This window comes from Amphiprion ocellaris, chromosome 6 (assembly GCF_022539595.1).
Source record: "Amphiprion ocellaris isolate individual 3 ecotype Okinawa chromosome 6, ASM2253959v1, whole genome shotgun sequence".
NCBI classification, from domain to species: domain Eukaryota; kingdom Metazoa; phylum Chordata; class Actinopteri; family Pomacentridae; genus Amphiprion; species Amphiprion ocellaris.
The window spans coordinates 30,381,010-30,398,052 of NC_072771.1; the positions used below are offsets into that span (position 1 = coordinate 30,381,010).

General features: G+C 40.6%; 1 protein-coding gene across 2 annotated transcripts in view; it reads right to left on the reverse strand.

The window, feature by feature from the left end:
- Positions 1-17,043, reverse strand: part of fbxl17 (F-box and leucine-rich repeat protein 17) — a 225,951-nt gene extending 208,908 nt beyond the window's left edge. For both annotated transcript variants that reach the window (XR_002746546.3, XM_023277672.3), the window contains exons 1-6: positions 16,824-17,043; positions 14,107-14,609; positions 12,999-13,382; positions 12,685-12,807; positions 12,177-12,434; positions 11,850-11,981 (exon numbers count right to left, since the gene is read on the reverse strand). Coding sequence is in view for 1 of the 2 variants with exons in the window: in XM_023277672.3 (XP_023133440.2) it covers positions 11,850-11,981; positions 12,177-12,434; positions 12,685-12,807; positions 12,999-13,382; positions 14,107-14,589 (1,380 nt within the window). In the remaining variant the exon portion in view is untranslated. The remainder of the gene's footprint in view (positions 1-11,849; positions 11,982-12,176; positions 12,435-12,684; positions 12,808-12,998; positions 13,383-14,106; positions 14,610-16,823) is intronic.

Consider the following 17,043-nt stretch of genomic DNA (forward strand, 5'->3'; position numbering starts at 1 on the left):
CTTTCTCCACTCCTACATTGCTGTTAATTAGCCCAGCTAAGTGCACCATTAATCGATTGCTTGTCTCTATGCTATATCTCATAACGGTGTTGCACTCTGGCAACGCTAGGCGAAGAAATGTGAGGTTCAGGAAGTCACACTTTTCCACTAGTGAAATACTGGTGCTGGAGATAGAGGAAGCAGAGTAAAGACGGCTTCACAAAGACAGGAGTGGGTGGTGTGGGATGGTAACTGAGACGTGGAAACTTGCTTAACATTACTCAAATCAATTACAAACAGCTGAACAGTCGAAACAATGTGTACATCAGAAATTTTCATCACAGATACAGTGAAATAAAAAGTTCTCAAAGACAAAACATAAGCTGTTATGAACTCATCAAGTTTAAAGAGACAAGCGGGGAAAATTTAAAGTGAGAGAAAATAAAAGTAAAGTTGAAAGTCAAGAGAAAGTGGAGAGAAAAAACAAGACATTCCCATTGGTGCAACAAAACATGACTAGTGATGTGACACAACATATTGCTTGTTGTTCAGGCACACAAGAGTAGAAACAAAAGGAAATTTCTCTCAGATACCAGACTACAATGTACAAATCAAGTGTTTATTCAACAGGTGGTGCGCATGCTGCTCACCTGACAGCAATTTAAGATCTGTTTTGCTGTTCAGCTGACTGAATTACTTGCCATTGGAGTGATGCTGTGCAGACGCATGAGAAAATGCAGCACCGGGTTCTTACTAAAGGGGTGACAATGAATAATTGTGCATTTATTTTTCCTCCAAGTAAAGTTTTGTATGTGTTTTTGGATGCACTCAGAAGAAGACGGGGGCTGAAACACAAAGGTGTGATTAAGACAGAAGTGTGAAAATCACAAAAATGACTAGGCAGCTACAATATTCTTTTTTCCCCATCATACTAAAACAAATTACAAATCACAGCTTTTTTCTGTGGCCAACACAAAATTAATTCTAATCTTTACAAACAGTAACTGTTATATGACTAAGTATAATCTAGAAATACTAAATATATGCTTGTAACACGTTTATTATTATTATTATGAACTCAAAAATATTTTACTTTTACTAAATGCAGACTTGGTACATTCTGTTTCCGGTCACACTAAGAAATAGAAATGTAAAGCTTATTAAAAAAAACAAAACACCCATTATCACCTTCAGCAGTGATAATAGGTTTGACTATGTGAGACAGCATGCAATATACTTCAGCAGTAGGGAGGAGGAACACTTCAATGTTTCAGAAAACAGACATCTAATCAACTTTCATGCAAGTCCACCGGATGATCTCAAGAGAGGAACAATTAGCACCTATATTTAATGCTAATCAAAACAGAAATCCCCTTTAACAAACTGTCGTGTAACCCTCTGCGCTGTAGAAAAGCAACAACTGCAGCAGCATAAGGAGCAAGCACTAACATCACACAGTACTGTTTAATACACTAAACGAGTAAAATCCTGCGTGAAAATGCATATCCTAATTCAACTTTAACCATGCTATGTTAATTTCATAAAGGAAAAGAAATTAAATAAAGCATTATTTTAACAAAAGTTGGCATTCCAACAAAAATGGAAAATATGCCTTAAAAAATCTTGCAGTATGACAATTCCAGTGACAACGCCAAAATAGTTTCTGTGAAGTTTTAAAAGTTACAGCTGTAGTATTTCCTCTTCAGCTTCTGCTGCCATACCCCCACAAAAGTTTGTATATAAATATAATGTGAGTTACATTATAACTTCACAGTATGATATTTTGAGGCAGCAGCAGTCAACCATGAATCGACTCAGTGTACAAAAATTTAACTCATTATTTGAACAATCAGCAACAATTAGAAAAATAACAACCTGCAACCAAATGAGCCTCACATCAGCGTCATGCTGTCAGCTCTAAGAAAAAGTGCAAAACTCCAGAAATCTATGAAAAACACAAGTGGAGCGTTGTGACGTGCAGCTGTCAGTCGCTGGAACAGAAGCTTGTTACTGACGTCAGGACCTGCTACAATAAAGGCTTTCAAGCCTCCAGAAAGGCCTTAGAAACCAACTTCTCGGGAGGAAAAAAGAGCTTAGGCTACTCTAGAGCATTTCAGCCAGCATTCCTAAGCCAGGCTGTCCTTGAAAAGATTGACAGGCTGCAACGAAACAGAGGCTAACAGGAAGCAGGATGTGAGAGATGGACAGAAAGAGGAAAAATATAATGAGAAGACAGAGGGAAGCGATGTTGAGCCAGCAGAGACAGAGCAGACGATGGGAAGGAATGAAAATATCTGTGAAAAACCAATCGAGGGACATACAAAAGTACTGTACTTAATGAGAGTAGACGCAAGGCAGACGCTGGAGCAGAGGACCGAAACAGAGGGAGACAAACAGAAACTGTACAGGTGAGGGAATCCCGATTACAGTGTGACCTCGTTAACCCGAGACGTTCGTTAGAGTCTTGTTAGAGCAGCATTCTCCAGGCCCATCCTCTGTCACACCTTCATTAAGTCCATCGACCCACTGTGCTTATTAAACACATTCATTACCCCAAGTATTGAACCGCTGCTGCTATTGCCGGCCCCGAATGCATCACAGGGGGAGGCAGAAGGGTGACGTCTGGCTGAGGGGTGAGATAGTGTACGGGGGAAATTTTCACACAACCCACAGCATCTATAGGCGGTCATACAGACACACACATTTCTGCCTGTTATCAATCATCACTAATGAAGTCAGTATTTAGAGTGGATTTGGTCTCTCAATCACAACGAGACAGCGGGGGAGAGGGCCACAGAGGGGGAGAAAGAAAATCGAGAGGGAGGATATGGCTTGTTTGAGAGAGCAGGAGAGTGATGGGATGAGCAGCACCCATGAGCATGAGCAGAGGACAGCAGAGTTTAAAATAAGCTGACAAAGGCAGGTAGGCTTTCTCTCACAGTCTTTTGCTCGCCTGCACCACACATCTGTCTTTTCTCCATAAAACGGGACAGAAGTGAACCCCGAAGGAGGACGATTCATCACTATACATACAAAGTGGTCCACTGGGCTCAAGGCGAGGCCTCCGTCCTGATTCGGGCTCTTGCTTTAAATGATGACATCATTTCTGCCCTTCTCAAACAAAAGGAAAACTCATCATCAGAGAGAGGGAGAATAGGGAGGAAGAGAGAGCGCAGAGAGATTAAGAAGAGTAAAGGCATGAGCGAGGTGTCGGAAAGGGCCATGAATCATAGTGACATCGCTGGCTGGGTGTCAGAGGCTGCTGCTGTCTGGAGCTGGATAAACAGAGGGACTCTAAAGCAATGCTCTTTAAACATAGTCCAGGTCAGATCCCGGCACTGGCCCACTGGAAAACTGAAGTGCGAGCCAATTTTTTTAAATTGATGGTCAAAAAGTTACTGAATGTTCTGTTACAATAACCTTTCCAACTTGCTGCTGACTATCACGGGTGGACTAACACATGAAATGATATATTCTGAGCTATTTGAACTTGATTTTAAATGAAAGCAGGTTTAAAACTGAACACAAACTCACACTCACAAGAACTGAAAGACTTCACTGCAGGATTGCCATGAATGACAATTTGTACCATCAGTTAAACTGTTTATTGTTTTTCTCAGCTAGTTGATAATTCATTCTAGAAAGCACTGCAGTTTAGTTTCACATTGCTGTAGATCAATCTATCTGACAATTACTTTCTCAATTAGCTGGTTGGTGTATAATACATCAAAAACAAATGTTACAGTCGAAAAGTAACATTACATTTACCACAGCAGCTTGTTTTATCTGCCAAACAGTCAAAAACTCTATTATATATGAGAAATGACACATCCTCAAATTTCAGAAGCTGCAAGAGGAAATTTTAGACATTTTTGCTAATTGGTTGAACAACAAAAAAAGGGTAGTTTATTAGCAAATAGATTATCTGATTGATTGTACTAGTTCTACCTAGCTACCTTAGACTGACCTGTTTAACTCCAACTTCCAACACGTGTATTCCTTTTTCTGATTTACAAAAAGGTTGTTAGCTTGTAAAATCTAAGTGAGTTGTCAGCGTGAGGGCAGGACAGATTTTGCACAGCCAGGGCACTAGTCACCCAGTGAAATATATAAATAAACATATAAATATACATGCATGTTTCAACCAAAGGAAATAAAATTAAATGCGGGTTTCATCTCAGCTTTACCCCCCGTCATGGCTGCAGTCCCTCCATGTGCTCAGCCAGAGTAAACAATGAAGAGAAAATGAATAGAAATGGAAGTCACATTCACATTAACATTCTTCAGCTCTCTGGTAGCTGCAGGCGAATGCTTGATAACGTCACGGAGAAGAGAACTGCTACAACATCTACAGTACTAAGAGATTATGTATTACCACTGCAAAGGCCTTTCAGAGTTACTGGCTACAGGTGAAAAAGTACTTATTTTCATTTCAATAGAATTCAGATTCTTCCATAAATTACATGACATTCAAAAGGACATGAAGAGTGCAAACAGCAACCATCCACTTTACAAAACTAATATTTGTGCAGGAAAATACTCTAATCACAGTATCAACAGGTTATAAGGCATAATTCCTATCCAAATCAAAGTGACTTTAAATTACTTCTTGTGAATTTTCCTTTCCTGCAACCTGTCACGGGTACATAAACTAAGAGGAGAGAGGGGAAAAAAATGCAGTTAATAAAATGAGAAGTGTAAGTGATTCAAATATTTATTAATATCCCCAAGATTCCAAAAACAGTCTGTTTATGCACAGTCTAAGTAATAGAGGAATACTGTTGCCTTCAGTCGCCTGGTCGCCCACTGCTCACCCACCTATCAGTGCTCTTATCCAGTCCTACTACACCCTCTGCAGGTGAAAACCGAGCACATCAACCGTGTGAACTGGTTTGTGTATCTGTATTCTGGTGCGGTATACATTTAGCCCTTTGACAAACAGTGCTGATATGAGCTCTGGGAACAGTTAATAGTGACTTGACTTGATCTGAGATCCAGAGTGTAACCAAAATATACTATTTATCCCTCAAGGTGCAATTTGAGGTCGGGGTTGCAAACACAAAAATGCCCAAAATGATTCACTCATGCATAGAAACAATTAAAAAAACTAAAATCCCCTCTCTAAAAGGATGATGATAAATGATGATGATGGTTGATGGCAGTGTTCAGTCCAACACAATCCCTAAAAACTGTCCAAAACCACAAAGACACATTTCCAAAAAATTGCAAGTACATTTATCAACGTATAAACAAAGTAGACTGACTGTCTTTTGCACTGTTTCTCATGGCTTCTGGAATACAACTTTAATTCCTACTGTTTGTTTTACATACAGACAATCTAAAACCCATTCCCGATGCGAAAGCTTAACCCGGTCATACAGGATGTGTGTGGGGCTTTTTTTAAGGACAGTTATTAAGCTGTGTAAGGAATCTCTGTTTTTCCAGTAATTTCAGCACTGAGGTGAAAGACACCTTGGAATATGTTCTCAGCCTTTTCACAGGAGTATATAAACCAGCGCATGAGTAAAGAAGTTAAAATACTTTCAGTAAAAGAGGTATAAAACTTAGTATGTAGTCAACTGTTGTCAACACCTCATAGAAGAATGTCTAGGTGCAATAAGAACACCATCCCATCAGAGTCAACTGTAAAATTGTTGTGTTTCTACTAACTTTTTCCCCCAGGCTATAAAGCTGTTGACCATCTTCTCATTCTCTGTGCCTGGCAAAATAAAGTTTTGAATCGAACTTCTGCTGGTAAATGCTACTGTTAAGACCACCACTATTAGTGCTACCTTCAAATCAGCAAAGAGAACTGTAGGTGTTAGAAGCAGAAGTCACCCTCACTACTTCTGCTGCTGTCCATTTCTGTCCTGCCAAGCAAAGATATCTGACTCTGGTATAACCAGTGTCATTTCTGGCATTCTGTCACTGTTCAACAATAGAAAGTCAGCAGGGTCGGCTGTCCCACTTCTAATTTACAATGTCTGTCATTCACTTGACTTTGTTTTCTTTCCACAAGGTTAATACTTTTAACATGTCCATGAGCCACTCAGAGAATCCATGAGAGCATCCTGCCACACCAAGGCGTTTAACTTCTTTTTCCCCAAAGTAATTTAACCTGTATTATTGACAGACCCCTAGAAAAAAAAGCATTGATGTTGACTCTTTTCCCCGGGTAACTAATATTGAAGAGAAAACACTGTAGCAAGGTGAAATATCGCTTTAGAGGAACACTTCACAGGCTCACATTTGCAAAAGTGCTCTCACTTTCTTCCATTTCTTTCTCTCTCTTTAAACCTTGTTTTGTTCTGGGGCGGAAGGCTGAGGGAACATATCGACGAAGTCTGTGTCTGAGTGCAGCCAGCTGTCCAAGTTAAAGTCAGTGTTCATTAATGCATCTGATTACTCTTCAAGCAAAGACCGAACAGCTACCGACCCAAACACACGCACGCACGCACGCACGCACGCACGCACACACACACACACATAGAGGAGCTTTTTGGGAACATAGATCAATACAGAGGCACTTCAAAAGAGCAGTGAAGAGGAGGATATCGGAGAGAGCAATGTGCTGTTAACTTAGGCTACATACTGAGAATACAAGGAGTGGTAATGGTGGAGGAAAAGTTTTTAACTGTATAATTCATATAGTTTATTACTTAACAAAGTTGTTGACTTCACCCTAATGAGTCAGTCAGACACAGCAAAGGCTGTCACTAGCAATTATTCAGTATAAATTAAACTGATAATTATTTTTTTCTCACATGGAGGAAAATTTGCATCATTGATGATCCAAGGGGGTGAACAAAGTATCTATCTATCTATCTATCTGTCTATCTGTCTATCTATCTATCTATCTATCTATCTATCTATCTATCTATCTATCTATCTATCTATCTATCTATCTATCTATCAAACTCAACAGTAGCATTCAGATTATTATTGAGTCTATGAACGCCAGTAAACACCAACAATAAAAGGCTGTAATCAGTCAGTTTTTGACATATTTCTCAAGAAGGTACTTTGAGGAGTTTTCTTATAAACAAAGTTCTGCTTGGATATAAAATTACTAATAAAAACACAATGTGTTTATCATTGAGGTCTAACAAACCTGTCGGATGTATTTCTTTCCTCAGAAAACAGTGGCAAAGCCAACTCTTGTGAGATTTAAAAATTCTGCTTTGTTTACATCCACGTTGTAGCGCAGCGTGTGAGATACAAACAAAACAAAGACTCAGCTGCAAAGACTACAAAAGCTGCGTCTCAGCAATTAATCCATTTTCAAAATTGTTACTATTTACATCGAGAAGAAATAAACAGACTGATGAAGAGGATTACAGCAACAGCATATTCAGAAATAGACGGTGAAGCACAAAGGCAAGAGATGAAAGGAAAAGAAGGAATAAAAATGTACAATAAAAATGCATAATAAAAATACAAAAAGCAGGGAAACAGAAGGGAGGAAAGAAAAGGATTTAGGATATTTGGTAGGTATTTCTGCTGACAAAATGTAGATGGATGGCAGACATCCCCATCTCTCCGCAGTTTGGTATAGTAAATTCCATATTGACCTTAAGTACATATGGCTACGTCCAAAATCCACAGAGACGGAGACAAACAGTAAAAGACAAGGAGAGAAAACTAAAGAGACTTCTTGATGACATGAAAGCATGGAAACTCGGTACGTGAGCAGAGCTTTTCCTCGCTCTGACAGACATAATCCAGTGCCATTAGCAGCTAAACTGACTAAAAACATCACATAACATCTGACATTCAACATCCTGAAAAGTCTAAACGCTTGTCTGAGAAGACTTGAGGGAATTGGAGGAGATGGACAATGCATTGTTTGTGTGTGTGTGTAATTCTGTTTGTGTGGCTGGTCAGAGTGGTTCTATTTATCTCTAATTACAGTCAAATACATGAACAAAGATTCCAGAGGAGATTCCAGTGCACCTGGCAGCTATTCAATTCGCCCGCTCCCATGTGTGTGTCACTTCCAGTGTTTTAACTAGGCCTCCGTGTGTGTTTGTGTGTGTTGGCTCATGTCAAAAGGTCTATCCCATAATAACTGACAGCTATCATTATCACTTCCTTTGTCTTTGCTCTCACTCTAATCCAGTTAATTAAATCAGCTAATGTCAATATACAATTTAATCTGCCTCGCCGTCTTTCCCCCTGCCAGCAAAAACCAAACTACTGACGAGCTGGACAGGCAGCCAATCAGAGCCAGAAATGAGACCTTTATTCACTGACCTATAGTCAAGAAACACCATTCGCACACTCGAAGTTCAGCTTTTCCAGCGTTTCACATTGTCCCAAAGACAAATACATCCTTTTCCATCCCAAACGCCTACACCAGAGAGCTCAAAAACATGATGAAAGCACAAGAGGGAAGCTCTGATTGTACATGCAGAGTGGTAATTACACCTAAATTGAGGGCATATGGTAATCTATGTTAGGTCATCTCTAATTCCACTTACATTTCCACATTTTGGACTAATTAAAATTGTAAATAATCAGAGCCTGTGTGTGTGTGGGTGTAAGAGAGAGGGAGAGTGCACATAGACACATCGTCTTTTAGATTGGCCAGTTGAAGAATGTTCCCATCACATTGCAGGAAAATTAAGTGCACATTCTTTGATTTTAACAAGACAGGAGAGCAGATAACGTTTTTTTTTTTTTTTTTTAAGAGACAGGAAAAGAGAGTGGAAAAAGTGCTTCCACAGCAAAAATGTTTGCAGATTACAGTGTGTTTAATTGAAAGGAACATCGGAGCAAAGTTACCAACATGGAAAGATGGGTGACGAGGGTTTTCCCACTTATATTTCGTCCACCGGTTGGTCTATGAAACTGACAGAACTCAGAGTTAAACTTTCAGGGCTGACTCTCCTCCCTACGGCAAATTGAAGTGAGATGAGGAAAAGGGGAATTTGCTATTCTCAGAGTTTTTGCCCTTCGAGGTGGTGGAAGAGAACAGAATATGAATGGGAAGAGAGGGGGAAAAAAGACTTCTGAAGATAAAAAACAAGCCTTGAAAGGCAACTGGTGCATTATAACCAACTCAGGCATAAATACTGGATGAATGCCAATAAAGAATGCAGGGCAGATGTCAAAAGAAGAGGTGCACAGACACACCAGAGTCACTTGCTTTTCACACAGCGCTCTTAGCCCAGGGTTATCCATAGCCCTGGGCTGATTTGGCCCCCGGCTGACAAGCAATGAAAGAGCAAGCCTCAATTTGTCAACTGTAAACAATATTTGGAGACACTAGTCAGTGTGGAGATATACATGGAATCACATGAGCAACTTTCAACCGTCAAATAAAAAAAACTGGTATGCCCTTCTGTATGATAATCATGGCAAGAATCTATCCATTATGCTTTTAAAACCGTAAGAAACTTAACACCAAAAAACAGTCTCCAAAAACTTCCCCGATATTTCCTCAGTGAACAAACAACCAACATTTCGAATTTGTTGGTTCAAATTTACACAATACAGACAAGAGAAACAGCAAAACAGCAGAAATACTACAAATCTCGTTAGCACTACCAGTGTTCAACTATTTCCTTGGAGTTACACGGGCTTATTCAGAGAGGTTGTGCCCTCTTGCAGCCAAAAAAGCTATTTAACCTTCTATAGATCTTGATATGGTCCTAACATAGAGACAACAATCCCTCCAGCATGGAATAGAAACCACAACCACAGCAAAAAAAAAAAAGCTAGAGAAAGAAAGAAAAAATGTATGTGGGTGTGCACATGACAGAGAAAAAAGGGAGAGGGTGAGTGAAAGACCACACAGAAACATCCTGCAGCGATTCAATTATTCCATTTTGGAGGAGGCGGGGAAAGAGAGGGCAGACCAGACCGAGTGAACGGTTCATCCTCATCTGTGATTGATTAGGACTGACAGACAGAGGAACATAACAAAAATGTTGGAGAGGAGAGGAGAGGAGAGGAGAGGAGTCTTTACAATGTAGGAGGCTTTCTCTGCAGTCCCATGACTTTGCGATTTATAGCACACTAAAAACCGAAAAGCCCATCTCAATGCTGTTTCCTGGATCAATTCATGTAGAGAACAAGGGTTGAGCCCACACATTGGTCCCACAAGAGTTCATGTTTTGCAGAAACCTTTCAGAAAAGCCTTTTCCATGCGGCCTCAAACTTTTTAGTTGGTCCACGAACAGCAGACGTAGTGTGAAATAAGATCCTCAAAGAGCAAGAGTTCGAGTCACCTTCTAAAGTTTTCATGTGATATTTATAACATAAGTTGTAATAAATTAAAGCCAACAGCCTGTATCATTGGATGTCAAAATCTAAATGAGTACAAAAGCAAAAATCCATTAGTGTTCATGCATATTTGTGGATCTCACAGAACCAGCCTCATTTGGAGACTGTAATTACAATTATTTTTCCCACAAAGCAACAAAATATGTTTTCTTTTTATCTGAAAACTTGGAGAAGAGAACCTTAGGTAGCCTTCCAAGCTGTCAGGGAGAATAAGTGGTTTCTGTGTCGTCTTCACTCCTGGCAAAGTTAATGACAATTTTAGGCCAAGCAACCAGAGTGCCTAGACATAACAATTCCCACATAAGCTCAGCCCATTTCTCTCTGCCCTAATGACAGGGAGCTAAAATAACTGCAAAGCTCTCGCGTCTGAAAAATGACTGTCTGAAATTGATACTGCTGCGCTGAAATGTTATCAGCTGCAATATTAATCTCTCCCCTAGTGGTAATCGCTAATTTCATATACTATTAAGTTGATGAATGGGGTTTTAACAAACTGAGCTATTGTTAACAACTTAAAGTGGACTAATTCATCAAGGTTATGATTACTCATGTACTCCAAAGTAATATTAGCAGGGAAAAGGGCAAAACCAAGAGTGAAACAATGAAGATCACATAATAAGGGGCTGAGACCAGACAAAGCAAATAACAATAATAATAATCTGCATCAGAGATACATAACTGTGATTTGGTGGCAGAAACACACAACTCAGCTTTCGCATCAAGCAGCTGTGGCCTTTACAAGGCGAGCATTTGGCAGGCTGTGTTCAGAAATTGGAAAACAGTGACACCTAGTGGTTGTTTCTGTCACTTGATATTGTACCTGCTGTTTTTATTAAAAGAAATATGATATGTAAACAGTACAGCTGTCTGAGATCATAGCATGTCATGAGGGATAAAAGTAAACCAGTCGTTCCGGGAATAGATCTTAAGCTGATCAAGGCACTAGTCAGCAAACATAACACTATATATTGGAGTCCACATATTTGCATTCATATACACACGTAGACGATGTTAATATGAACTGCGTATCTTCCAGAATTAATAAGCTACAAAAGTGAACTTAGACGCCAAAGACCTCTGAGATATGAAGGGATTATCACACAGGAAACCTGCTGGTTAAAGGACCAGGTTTTGGTGCACTTGTCATGATTTTCAAGACAGCACATGTCCCGAAAATCTAACAACGATGAGGGGATTCTTAACACGAACCAAAACAAAAGTGAGTAAGAACAGGAATAGGCAGAAGAACAGACTGGCCAGTTCTGTAGGACATCTCAAACAGAAATAAACAAATATGTGTGCAGATGCAGCCAGTCAAAACTTCAAACTGGTGATGTACTTAATGGGAAGAAGACCCATCAAGTAGACCTTTGGGCAACAATCGGAACCTCCAACATTGCAGCAAAGAACAGTAAGAAGTGCAAGACACAGAGCCACAGCGCTCTGCTAAGCCTGTGCGAGATGAAAGCGAACACCAAAGAACAGGCACTCCTGTGTGAGCAGAAATCCTGAAGCAAGGGAAGCACAACAAAACTAAGAAAAACAGCACAACACTGAGCGTAGATCAGAGGCATGGAACTGACCATTTTGTTCTCTTGCAAGTAGAGTCTCTGCAGTTTAGGACATCCTCTAGCCAAGGCCATCATGCCCTCATCTGAGATACCATAGCACTGACCCAAGTGGATGTCCTTCAGCTCACTGCAGCGTTCTCCCATCTGAGGGCAAAAGAGGAGAAACTACTGAATATATGTAGGATTATATACTCAAAATCTGCATACTTATATGGGAGTGTCTTTTAATTTTTATTTGCAAATTAATAAGAACAAATGACAGTGACATGCAAACATCTAGCCACTGAAAAAAAGAGACTCTGGATCTACTCTGTCTCCACTCTGGCTCTACATGCTTACCTTTTTCAGTGCTGCATCTGTTAGTTTATCCTGGTTGCCCACATGCACCTTAACCAGGAGAGGGCAGTGTGTGGCCAGAGCTGCCAGGGAGATGTCACCCAGCTGTTTGCAGCGGTAGGCTGTATACTTCTGCAGTCCTGGACAGTGTGAGGCCAAGGAGGACACACCATGGTCATGGACCCCCCTGCAGTCCGAGATGTTAATCTCTGTCACATTCTGTCTCCGGGAGGATATTTTCACCAGGAGATCATCATTTACCTGCGGAACAAGGTGACACAAGCAGAAATTGAAGTCAGAAACAACTAAACTTGTGATAAAACATCTGCAGCATCTTACTGCAGATGTCTAATGATCCAAGTCTTCTGAGGCAAAAAAGTCGGCTCTGGCCCTTTTTGTAGACGAAGTCTACGTTTTTAGACCAAAAGGCCAAACCAGAGTATTATACTAAAGAACTGCACCTCCCTCCTGAAAATAAACAATAACTTCTGAAGACTACTGAGTCTCTTACTTGTTGTAGGCCACTGAGGTCGATTTGCTTCCAGAACTGGAAGTCCAAGCAGAGGTCCCTCCAGTACTTACAAACCAGAGAGGCACAAAGACAGCGCTCCTTCACTGTCAAGTGGGACAGCACCTGTACAGAGAAACTAAAGCAATTCAACAACAATATATGCTAATTTCTGTTTTTTTTTTTTTTTTTTATGCAACAAGAAACTTAGTGTTTGTTTTCTTTCGGTGTCTGTGTTAGTATTATAGCATCTTCTACTCAAGTAAATCAGCTAAATATAAACAGACAATCTATTGAACCCCTCGACGAATTCTGACCTTAAGAAGGATGGAGGAAGGCAGGTGGTTGATACTTAAGTGATCAGCAGCGTCAGAACTTCTTGACTGGCAGTCGTCATAATGATGCAGGCAGCATGGGGACGAGTCTGAACTGTGGGGCAAATCAGCATGAAGACCCAACCCACAGCAGCCATCAGCGGGTGAGGAGGAAGAGGAGGAGGAAGAGGAAGCAGAGGAGGAGGAGGAGGAGGGAAGTGGACAGAGGGGAAGGTGACAGTGGCCGGATTCAGAGTTCGAGGCAGCCTCTCCCCCGCCTCCTCCCACTCCTCCGTTCTCCAGCCCTCCGTCAGGAGCAGCGAAGGCACAGCGCGGCTGCTTACAAGGGGTGCACCTCTGCACCTCTGAGCACTTCCTCTTACACACCTGCATCAAGAGACACACACCGATCAGCCAGGTGGAACTAGATTTTCTTCAGGCAAGTCACAGCAGATTTGACTGTAAAGACTTCAATTACAATCACAGTCTGAAAGAACTTTACACCAGCCACCTTATTACCTTATTAAAACAGCACCCCTGACTTTGAAACCTCAGTGAGAACAAAATTAAACAAGTGCTACAGAGTATGAAGCTTTGGCCTGTGAGCCGCATACTATTTAGCTTTGAAACACACTTTCAAATTTCGTAATGTTATTCTTTCTTTTTTGGCACCATTGAACACACCTCTGTTGCATTCTGTGATACCAATTAAGATAGTACTAAATTCATTGTGCCTGAATTTGCACTTGGCAATGAGCTATGCTTAAAAATTTGTACACTTGCTTCAGCAGTTTCATGCCAATTTCAAGCACTTTGGGCTCTTTTTTGTTGCATATATCATAAACAGGTCATTGACAGAAATAGTCTTTTATGGTGCTAAATATCATAATAAAATTTTAAGAGATTCTCTCACAATTTTGCATTTGTCTGAAAAAGGACCTTTCTTGTAACTCAGTGTACATGCTGTGGCTACTTATTAGCAAACTTAATTCTCTTTATGTAGCAGCACTGATGAAGGATGGCTGTTTAGCCAAACAATACAGAGCCATGCTACATCTTCACTGGTTACTGTGTTTAATAATGTTGGTAAGGTTCCTCCTCAGCTACCTACCATCTCAGTGTAGTCACTGGTGCAGCCAGGCACAGGTACAGGTATGGGCACAGTCACGGACACACCAGCGGATCGGAAGAGCACCGGTGGTGGAATCAGTTTGGCAGGAACAGCTGATAAAAGGCTCCTCCCTTGGCCCTCCCAGATAGCTAGTTCCCTTGGTGACAACAGGAACTTTGAGCAATCCTCAGGAGATGCGAGTGTTGCGTATCGCTCAGCGAGCTTCGAGGCAGCTGCTGCTCCGATGCCGACTCCACCGACACCTGGGACACTGATTCCAGTGACGCTGTTGTGGCGGCACCCGTTGGTGCTGGCTTCCAAATGGTCGCTGTCGTCGTCGAGACCACTGCTGTTGCTGTGGACGATGAAGCAGAGCATGCAAGGTCCCTGCAGGAAACAGTTCCTCTTCTTCTTCTTCTTGTGATGCAACTTGCGTGTCCTCTTCTTCAGGCGGTAACCATTTTTCGAGAGAAGATGGCCCATATAGATGATTCAAAGAAACTCTGGAAAAACAAGAGTGAATTTATTAGTTACTTCAGCAATGTTCTCAAGGCCATGAAGTTTAAATTTGAGTAGGACAGGCTATCAATGTTGACATCAGATTGGTGTCACTACAATATCTGAGTTTTGATACTGACATGATAAACCCTTTTCTTGTTCATGTGTCAAAACAAGTACAAATTCTCGAACAAAGTAGCATTTAATATTAACCAAGCAATAATACAAGAGCTGAGCTAAAATAAAATGTCAAATTTAAGACTTAAGCCAGGAAATATCCAAATTATTAAAATATGTAACCAAGACCTGACAAAGCATTTAATGGACATTCATAATTTAACTATTTCAAATACTCAGCACTGCAGACATATTCCAGTCAGTACATAAAATGTAACTGTATTTAATACTAAGCCCTTGTGCAGTATGGTGGAGAAAAAAATAATACTCCTACTTGGCATTATCATTGCTATTAATATATAATTACATATATGCTATCACTTTAAACTAGTTGTGCATATTTCAAGGTTATTATAAGCTTAATATTACTTTATAATAGAGAAATCCCTTAACACCATCATCATTGTCATCTCTGTTCTTAAATAAAGATCATAAAAGGATTTGTTCATACTGTTTCAAGCCTGTCATTTTACTGGCTGCTTTAATCATTCCTCCTGTGCATATTGTCAGAGTGGACATGAGGCTTTAGCAGGCTTCGGAAAATCTATTGGATATCTTTCAAAGTTGCAGTCTTTTTAACTCAAAACTTCTCCAAACATGATTTCTTTAGGGGCACAAAGAGGAAATTTCATGCTAAATTTGAAAGACAACTCTATAAAGTTACCTGGCACACACTGCTAAAGACTAAAATTAATGTCATCTGGTCTTCATGAGGATTTTTTCAGAAAAAGTAAGTAGGAACAATTTTTTAGAACAATGCAATCAGCAGATCACCCTGACTGCTACTTAGGATATTCGCTATGCAGTGCATCTGACCCGAGGTTTAAACAGTAGTAACAATGGTTTTACATAATCAAGCCCTCTTCCTTGTGTGACAGTACGTTTTTTGATTGTATCTCATATGGTAATGCTCCACCACATGTTATATTTATCGGAAAGTGAATACTGAACCAAAGCTTGACTTTAAAAATTCATATTGCTTATTTTCTCCAAATCATTCAGCTCTGATATGAATGGGAGAGGGGGTGAGCTAGAGTGCGCAACACTACTTCAGCTTAGTGTCACCATGGAATAGTGGTCCTGATTGTAAGAGTACTCATATGTTCAGTGTAAATACAGACATTTTCCCCGAACTAATGAGACTGGATAGAATAAATGGGGAAGGGGGCATCAGTGAGTTGCCTTTTTTAACTCTTGTACAAGAATCACAAAACCTAATGCCTTCATAGCAGCAACTGATAAGACTAGCAAGTGCAGCAACTTTTCACTCTTCATCTAAACAATGCAAGTATAGGTTAACGTCAAAACAACACTTTCAAGAACAATCGAGACAGCTTCTCAATTACTAAAACAGATTTGATCCTTAATTACACACGTCTACAAGTAATGTATACTACTAGAATGCAAAATAACATTCTAGTGTTCTTGTTTGCAAAAGTGCTCATATGGTGAGTGTAAATAGAGATTTTTCCCCAATTCAGGCCTAATACAAAGGGGAAAGGGAGGCATATCACTAGAAAGCACAACAGCGTGACAGCTTAGTATCACAAATAAATTAATGTAAAAGTAATTATATGTTGAGTGTAAATACTAAATCTGCAGTATAACACATTAGAATGGAGCAGCAAGCTTTATGAACGTACCTATCCCTCTACTGAAGCCATTATTTATATAATATGAATACATTGCTGTCCATGTGATAAAAATATTTACCCAATTGCAAAGCTGCTGTTGTCAAACAAAGGTCTAAGCAGAGGAGCGGAGGATCGACTGCTTGCTGCCGTATGAAAACACTAAGATGTAAACAGTGAACAGGTGGTCATTTGTTTAGCAAACACGAGCACACAAAGCCGCCTTAATGTTCCCCTGAAACCGCTGCGGGTCCGTGTCTGATATTTCCCCCAACTTAGCCCAGTCACACCCTCATTTAGAGACACAGACGCGGTTCCGTTGCTAACCCAGCTGAGCTTTGAGACAGGCTAGCTGGCTCCATCAGCAGATGCTAAGTTAGCTGTAGCCCCAACGTGAAACCTCTCTCTCACCACTTCACACGGTGCTCCCACACTCCGGACGGTGCTCGCATAGTACTGCTGCTCTACACGGCCCACGGGAGCACTGACAAGACCCGGCACAAGAGACGCGGAGGCAAGGAAACCCGCTGCTGAACTGCCGTGGTGTTTATCCCAAAACAGTGGCAGCTCAGGTTCTGCCTCTGTTGCTGCTCTGGAGGATACACTTCCGCACGGAGAGGGCAGCGGGACG